Genomic DNA, 8,793 nt, shown 5'->3' with positions numbered 1-8,793 from the left:
AGTTTCATTTGGAATGATCAGATCTTTTCAGATAAATCAAGTTATGTTGCATTTGGTCCTTGCAGTGATCAATTTAACTCATTTAAGATGGCAAAGATGTCAGCCAAGTAAGCTATTTTCTGCAGTTCGCTTGTATCGCTGAAAAGTACTTCGAACTATAGTCTTGCTTTCTGATTAAAAAACGTTTTGAGTTCATCGTGAAGCTCAAAAACAGGTTTTAAAACTTTTCCTCTCAACAACCATCTCACGTCAGTGAGAAATAGCGGAGCATGGTTCGGCGCATCCAACTCGTTGCACAGTTGCGAAAACAGTCGACTGTTTAAAGTGCTTGCCTTCACAAAAATAACAGAACTTATGATGCTTTTCATTACTTCTTCTAACTCTTGTGGCAGTGTCTTCGTTGCTAATATTTGTCAATGAATCATACAGTGAGTTCCGATGACTTTTGGTGACTCATTCAGTACCAAACATTGAAATCCAGATCAACATCCTAGCATAGCTGAAGCACTATCTGCAAACACCACCATTTCCCAAGAGATCTTATGCCAGTGGTTCTCAACCTTTCTAATGCCATGACCCTTTAATATACACTTCCTCATGTTGTGATCCCCAACCATAAAATTATTTTCGTTGCTACTTAATTTTGCTACTGTTATGAATCATGCAACCCCTCTGAAAGGGTCATTCGGCCCCCAAAGGGGTCTCGACCCACAGGTTGAGAACTACTGTTTTAGGCTTTTTTTAGAAATGAACCAACTGTGTCATTTATCGTGTGCAGTAGTTGTCGTTTCAAGAGGTTTGCAAAAAAGAAACATCATTAATATACCTCACGTAAACCACTAACCGAACTGAACAGTTTGCAATGTCTGTGGATTCATCAAGCTGGATGCTAAATATTGGAAGTGGAGCAGATTTAATTTCCTGGATTACCTGATCAAGAATATCAGTTGGATTACCTGATTAAGAGTATCAGCTGGCACGTCATCTCTTCTTCCTGCGGGACAGTGTCTTAGATGAAATTGCACTAAATTTCATAACAAATTCGTCTCCGGTCATAACTCGAACAATGTCTTTGGTTGCTGGCAACAGTAAATCCTTAGCAATGGTGTGAGGTTTCATAGCTCTGGCAGTTCTGAGTACCACCAAATAGGAGGCTTCAACGGCTGCTTAGGTTTTGTATGTGGTACTCGCCACCAGCGTTGGCTTTCTTGAATCCATCAGCTTTGCTTCTATAAAATAGTTGGTATCCTTGCCCGCAAAGCTCAGATGCTTGCTATCAAAATGGCGTTTTAGTTTGTTCGGCTTCATAAATTCTCCTGATAGAACTTCACAACAAATAATACATTGCAGTTTCTCAATTCCTGCTGTAATTATTGAGGTAAAACCATACTGTAAAAAAATCCCCACTATATTTTCTTAACGTTCTTCTCTACAAGATCCCATTGTCATGGGATGGTTTGCTAATGAAAATAATATATAACAATTAGCTTTAATAAAAGATACATGGCATAGTTCAGTCAATACGGTTCATTAAAGTTTCCTATGATTTACCATTCCGTGTTTTTTTTTAACATACCTGTTACTATCACAAGGGGCAGTATTCACATCATCCACAGCTGAATATAAAAAGACCGATCAGTATGCAGATTAAATTTCCATGGTACAGATTTTTTTTTTCAGTAGTTGATGATTTTACATTTACCCACGTGTGACTGGTCCACATAAGTACATTATGGCGCCAACCCTGTCACATACACCTGTATTTGTAAGGTGTGTATGTGATGGGGTTGGCACGATGATGTCATGCCTGGTACTCAGGTGTGGGCGGACCCACTTGGAGAAGGATAGAGAAGCGGTGTCTCGGTTCCTTAGACCATCGGAAAGAATGTGTGAGACAGCAGCTCTCTTGAGAAAGCGGTGACCTCTGGAAGATGGCTCAGGACCAGCTGCTCACAGGGGCTACCACACCGGTCTTAGCGCTCCTCTCTGGTTCCATGTCTTCCCAAGGTTTTCGGTTTGAGGAGTTTCTGCATTTTATAGGAAGTGATTGGCAGAGGATTCAAGATGATGCTGGCTGTTGACAGGGTGATTCACATGGTTGACGGATGTAGCCCCTTTTTTCTTTTATGTCCTCTGCACCTAGGACTTCCTCCATCAGGCAGCTGGCAGGACCTGAAGGATCACATGCGAGAAGCTGGGGATGTCTGTTACGCAGATGTGCAGAAGGATGGCATGGGGATGGTTGAATATCTCAGAAAAGAAGATATGGAATATGCCCTGCGTAAGCTGGATGACACCAAATTTCGCTCTCATGAGGTGAGTCCCCCTTGTCTGTTGTGGTGTTTGAACTATGGGCACTCTTCCTGAACCTTCCCTAGCCACCGGCTAGGCTTTTGCTGACAGAATCACAGTGTCATTGGTGCTCAGTTGAAGAACCAAGGGACTTGCCGTGCCCAAGCCCTGCGGGGTCATAGCTTAGACAGTTTTGCAGTCATAGTGTTTATAACTTGGAATGAAGCTAGCACCAGCTGCCAGTGTGGTGAGTTGTTCTGTGTTGCCCTTTCACAATTGGCACAAGATGTCAGGAACATAACTGACGTGGTCAACTCTTTGGTTCCAGACTGAGCTCTACAGGGTGGCCTGGTCGTCAGCCCTTCTAGTTCCCGCTGTGCCTGAATTGCTACTTTCCAAAAGTACAGGATCGTTTTGGAAACCTGGACCGGCTTGTCATTTTCTTTTGGTCACTTTTGGGCCTGGTACTGTTGCTGACTCTCCATATGATTTGAGTTGGGGTTGCTCCCTTTTAGTACCATTGAGAGCTGAGACCAGACTACTAATAGGACTGGTTTTTTTCCTTCCCTCTTTATCAACTCTGACTAGGTTGGTGGGGGTCTCTGGACTGGTGTCTTTTCTTTATGGATAGTGTAATTGCTGCTGTTGGCACAGCTGAACTAGGCTTTCGCTTAGACTGTCCTCTAGGACTTGGGTTTGAAGCAGAAAGCATCAGCACCTGCCCTTCGGTTACACTGCACAGCAGGGCCTCCACTGGGTGAATCCTATGGCTGGCCATCTGGGGGAGTAGCACATGCCTTCTTTCACCTCCAGCATTTTTAGGTCATCTGAGACTGCTGGGAGACAGGCAACCTGGATTGACTTGCTTCTTAGTAATCTCTTAGCCAAGCTTCTTTCTGGCCCCGGTATCCCCAGATGCAAAATGGTCATAAGAATACCACTGGGATATAACTAGATTGTCTAGCCCAGGTGTGGGCACATGGGGAGATGTTGAAAGTAGTTGGTCCTTCCTTCATGCTTATTCCAGAGATATGTTGGATGAGATTGCAGCAAACTGACTTCTGAGAACCTTTCCAAGTTCAGGAGCAGTAAATTTGCGTGTTAACAATTAGAGCTAATATTTGGGCATTTATCACAAGCCAGGCAACCACTTAATGTAGCAAATTGCTTCATCTTTGAAATGAGGATTGAAAGAAATGTCTACTGTGAATTTAACAAGATAGTTTACACAAAGTGGCATGCCAGGCCCTGTTATGTTAACTGTTACTGTTAATTGTTAGCCAGCCATGTTGGGTACAGATCTGCCTCCTTTTATGAGTTTTTAAGTTTATTAATCTGGCGTTAATATACGTATACCATGCCATAGTTCAGTCATGTCAAGCAATATTGTACAATTGATACCATGATCACTTCTAAATATTCTTTTTCTTGCTGTACTCCTTGACATCCCTCCCCCTTTTTTTAAATTTAGTTTCTTAATCTTTGCTTTTTGTTTGGATTTCAGGGTGAAACATCCTACATCCGAGTTTATCCAGAGAGAAGCACCAGCTATGGCTACTCACGGTCTCGGTCTGGGTCACGGGGCCGTGACTCTCCATACCAAAGCAGGGGTTCCCCACACTACTATTCTCCTTTCCGGCCCTATTGAGAAAGCAGGCAGTGGAAATTTGTTCTTTATTTTTTAGTGTGACCTGAGCTGCTTTGTGCTCAGAATCTACATTCCAGATTGATGCTTTAGTGTCTTAGGAAAATTTTTTAATTTTTCTTTTTTTTTTTTTAAGGAAAAATAAAAACCTAAAAAATGACAATTTCTACCAGGGCCATATTAGCAGTGGAACATTTTAAGCTGCCGAAATTGTGGTTTTGGTTCAGAAACAAGTTGTATATTTTTCACCCGATTATAGGGAAAAAAATCAGTGCTGTGTCTTTGTGGGTTGCTCTGCTATGGAGATCAGCAGTAACTGTGAGTTGGCCCATTCTGTTTAGAAATATATTTTAAACGTTTAGTAATTGACATGTCTGATTGTTCTTGATTAAGTTCGCAGATGTCCCCAAACAGGTGACTGGTTTGTAAAGACCACTAAGTAGTTGCAGCACCTTGTGCCCATTTAGTAAGAAGCAGGGATGTGACTTTATGTGGAGAGAAACTAACCAACCAAAATTCAAGGCTCGAGTCGATACTGACTCATAGCAACCCTCTAGGACAGTAGGACTGCCTCTGAGTCTCTGTGTTGGGGTATCTTTACAGGAGTAAAAAGCACCCCCCCACCCCCAATCTCCTGAAGAGCTGCTGTGGTTTCAAACTGCTGACCTTGAGGATCGTAGCCCAACGAGTAACCACTGCACCACCAAGGCTCCAAAAGAGCAATCAGGGTTCTCTGAATTCAGGGCCAAGCTTATTGAGCAGCCTGCCTTTAAGTAAAAGCATTGTACACAGGGAATGGGAAGAGTGAAAATGGGCTTCCCTCCCCCACAAATTGGGAGCAGCACAGAGATCACTGCGACTGGTGTATATATTGGTTGGGGGTGGAGAATCGGTTCTGGCTCTTTATCTCATCCATCATATCCAACCCTTTTCTGCAAACACAACATCTTAGATTTATTTCACGTCACAATCATTGCAGGGTAGAGGAAAATAGGGGTTGGGGAGCAGGAGTTACTGCCTTGGGTGAGAGTTCTCATCTCAGAATGAAACTTTTACATGTGGTAGACATCTTTTTTTGCATGTTATCACCATAATCTATTTCGAACGGTTCTCAGACTTTAGGCAAAGTTAGCCCTGCCTGGAGTCTAGTGAGTATCTAGTGACAAGTCTGAGAAAGTTCTGTTAGAGGAAAGGCTGATTGTTTCTCAGGTCAAAAGAAAGCAGCTCAAAATGGTAACTCAGGTTGTCACCTGGTGAGTGATCATATCGCATTGCCACTTGAGGAACCGAAAAACTTGACTGAATTTGGGACGTAGCTTTTTTGTGGGAGGTGGGGAGAGAGGTGAGGGAGACGATGTCATAGGCCAGGTGGGTAAGTGAACACTGGATACCTTTCCTCCAAAGCTGATAAGGCCTCGTGTCCACTACCACCAGGAATTCAGTGCTTCCCCAGTTCTGCCTTCAGAAGAGTCCGTTATTGAACACTGTTAGTCCATTTTTGTCGGGTGACTGAGCAAAATGGGAATGTTAATGTTTACAGGTTACTCCCTTTGTGGCCTTGAGGGGGTTCTTTATCTTCCAGCTTTGCCGGTGAGATATTACCTGTTTGAAACCAATAGCAAAAAAAAAAAAATGTTATAGCTGAGCCTGCTGCCCAATTGGCTTTACTAAATTAAATGCTTAGTCTGCTTTAGAAAATGAGCCTAGCTGCCATCTTGTTGAAGGCCCACTTTCTAATAAATGAAAGACACAAAATAGCCATATATCTGAGTGAAAGGGAAGACTGAGCCAAGCAGCTAGGTCTGAAGTGTGAGCTCCGATTGGTGGACATAAAAGCAGCAGACAACTCAACGTGTCTGTGACAAAGCAGTTAGAAAAGAGTAATTCGGTGAATTGGATACCCTTCAGAGTATAGTAAACATCTTTTCAAGCTTTCTATTGCTCATTTGGTCTATGTAGTTCCTACCTTCTTTGCTTAGTTCATATTGATTTATGTGAAGCCACTCTGGCTAGCATACCTGAAGGGGCCACATACCTGGAGGGGCCACGAAATACTCCTCCACGACCCGTTGAGAGTTCTGAAGTAGTTTTTCAACACAGTTGCCTTCTTTTATGTCATCAGATCTCAGGTACAGGCACCTACAAAACCCAGAATCTCAAGGTGACCCTTGGGAGTGTCAAGAGTGGCCATGCTCAAAGATGGAACTACAGTCAATAGACCAAATAACTTTCTAGGCTGTTCCAAATTCCACAAGGGCTATGAATGGATGCTGTGGTTGGTGCCTTTGGGTAGAGACCAGAGAAGGGACAATTAGAACAATGTTAGATCTAATAGGTGAACAAAGCCTGCCACCAGAATACCAAGGGGCACAAGCCTGGCCTGGGTGATGAGGGGTGGGGGGGGGGCAGTAAGCACTCAGAATAGGCAGTGCCATTGCTGACTAGTGAAGGGTGGACAAGCTCTAGTTGGAAGTTCAAAAACCAAACGCTGCTACTGAGTCAAATCCAACTCCTGGCAACACTACATAGGCTTTCTGAGGCTGTAAATCCTTTCAGGAGCAGCAGGTGGGTTTGATCCATCAGCCTTGTAGTTAGTACATTCACCAAAGCTAATTGGATTGGAGAATAAAATATTTGACAGGAAGAACCATGTGACCCCAAAGCATGTGAGCCTGCACACTCCGAGGAGGACAGCAGACGTGCTCTAGTGTGGTTGTAAGTGACTTTGTTTTGACCCCATGACAACTGGGAGTGACCTGAGTACCTCTGGGTCTGGCACACCTAAATCAAGTGCTTCATCAAAGTAGCCTTGGTGGATATAAAAATGCCTGCCCTGGAACAAGATGTGACAGCAGCTCAAGGGTTCCCACTGGCTTCACTGGTGTCCAAAGTGTAAACTGGTATAAAAACGGAAGCCCGAGCACACAGGAGGCCTCGTCATTAAGGTTTGGAAGTGCACCGAGGTCAGCCTGCTCTGCTTGCTACCTCCCTGCTGTGAACCAGGCCTAGGTCATCTAGAGCCTGACTCCATAACAAGAGCATTTGGTTAAGAGGGCTCAAGTTGGACGTTAAGATGCTTTTAAGAGTGTTTTGTTGCCCTCTGGCATGCAGCCCAGGGCTTGACGCATTTATTTGTGGTTTGGAAAGTGGAGAGCTGGCATCTGTTCCTCTAGGACCTGCCCCTGGTACAGCCTCAACAACAAAGACATCCTCCAGAACAAAACAACTTCTGGCCTCAAGCAAGGTCTTTCCAGACTTTAAATATCCAACCATTGACGGTTGAACTAGATTCTCAATAGGGTTTTCTTGTTTTCGTTGAAAGTGCACACAGCAGGAGCATGCACCTGGTTCAACAAGTTCACACACAATCCAGAAACAGATGACATTCAAGTTGTGCAGCTGTTCTCGCCTAGCTTGCTCTTCTTAACCCCAAAGGAATGACGCACCCACTGTAGAAAATTTGGAAAGCAATGAGAGCCCTCCCTCTCTCACACAGGTAACCCCTGGGCGGCTCACCTTTTTCTGTGAGGCAGTTTTAAATGGCAGAGCGTTTTGGCTCTGGAGTCAGAACATGTGCAGGTCACTCGGCTTCACCATAATTCAGCTCCCTCTTGTAGAATGTTTCTGCACCATTTTGCTGGGAAAATTACATGATCTTAATAAACAACGATCTGACAGCAACTGCTCCATTTTCAGGGCAAGAGGAGGGTGCTGAGTGCCAGCTGAGTGCTCTGCTTTCAGGAGAGTTGGCGCACCCCAGGTGCACCTCAGTCCCCACCAATCAAATGTACCTGTGCACTTACCCCAACCCACATCATTTAGAGAAGGTTACTAATTGTTATTGGACATTTGGAGCTTGGTAAAACAAGACTACTACCCCAGCAGTGGGTGATGAGGCTGCTTTCCCACTGGTAGATCTAATAAGTGCTTTTTCCAGCATCATGTAGAAATCAGGTTTTCTATTATAAATACAATTTCCAGGGGGAGAAAATTCAGCCCTTTAAAAATCATTTCCACTTAATGACTATAGATGGGGTTATTTCGAGAATTGAACCTTATCTGCCTAGTTCCTTAATTGTAGGCTAGTGGGTTTCTGTGGTGGCAGCACACCAAGCACCTTAGCAAGCTGCTCAACTTTTCCGGACTTCAGAACAATGTGTGGAGATTCAGACCCTGCCAGGCTGAACTCGAAATGTCTGCCAACCCACTGTCATTGACAAAATGTCTACCGCACTTCTTGTCACTCTCAATGGGCTGCACTAGAGAACTTAAATGTAGTCCTAATCCCCAAAGACACCAACAATGATAGATCGACTTCTCTGCATTGGGATTAGCATTCATCTCCACTTCCAGGAAGATATCCACTACCATGGTCGACCTTCATTCGGCTCTCTGTACTTCCTCTGGACTACATGCCACTTGACCAAATGCCACCAGGCATTCTATGCCCTCCTCGCCATTGATTTTAGATCTCTTGTTCCCTTGTCCCTGGGTTTGTTGGTTCCCCTCTCCTCCACCATCCCCAGCAATGGGTTTTTGGTTTTTTTGTGTTTCTGTTTCAGTCCCAAATAATGAAAACACTCACCCAGTAAGCATTGACTTAATGTCTTTGTGCTAAACACTGAAAACATAAAATCAGACACGATCACTGAAGTTTGTGTGGAGAGGGGAAGATACTCAAAATGTCAAGCAAATAAAACAAACCTCATATAAAATAACAGCTCTGTTGAGCACCAAGAGAGACACATGGTGTCCTGAAAGGGGACTTGACTCAGGCTATAAAGACTGAGGAAGTGACCGTTGAGATCTGAAAAAAGGAAATTAGGCAAAAAAGGCATGGGTGGGATGAGACATGA

General features: G+C 44.0%; 2 protein-coding genes across 2 annotated transcripts in view; one reads left to right on the top strand and one right to left on the bottom strand.

The window, feature by feature from the left end:
• Positions 1-4,306, top strand: part of SRSF9 (serine and arginine rich splicing factor 9) — an 8,595-nt gene extending 4,289 nt beyond the window's left edge. Inside the window, exons 3-4 of the mRNA XM_004709567.3 lie at positions 2,144-2,316; positions 3,797-4,306. Coding sequence (XP_004709624.1) covers positions 2,144-2,316; positions 3,797-3,940 — 317 coding nt within the window. The 3' untranslated portion in view covers positions 3,941-4,306. The remainder of the gene's footprint in view (positions 1-2,143; positions 2,317-3,796) is intronic.
• Positions 4,307-4,870: 564 nt separating this feature from the next.
• GATC (glutamyl-tRNA amidotransferase subunit C) overlaps positions 4,871-8,793 on the bottom strand; it is a 16,955-nt gene continuing 13,032 nt past the window's right edge. The window contains exons 5-6 of the mRNA XM_045296709.1: positions 5,973-6,076; positions 4,871-5,539 (exon numbers count right to left, since the gene is read on the bottom strand). Of these exons, the coding sequence (XP_045152644.1) occupies positions 5,472-5,539; positions 5,973-6,076 (172 nt within the window). The 3' untranslated portion in view covers positions 4,871-5,471. The remainder of the gene's footprint in view (positions 5,540-5,972; positions 6,077-8,793) is intronic.

Source organism: Echinops telfairi, unplaced genomic scaffold, assembly GCF_000313985.2.
Source record: "Echinops telfairi isolate 266 unplaced genomic scaffold, ASM31398v2 ScPeMD7_7412;HRSCAF=8450, whole genome shotgun sequence".
Taxonomy (NCBI): domain Eukaryota; kingdom Metazoa; phylum Chordata; class Mammalia; order Afrosoricida; family Tenrecidae; genus Echinops; species Echinops telfairi.
Note: the sequence above shows the minus strand (reverse complement) of the source record. Positions and strands in the feature narration are given on the sequence as shown.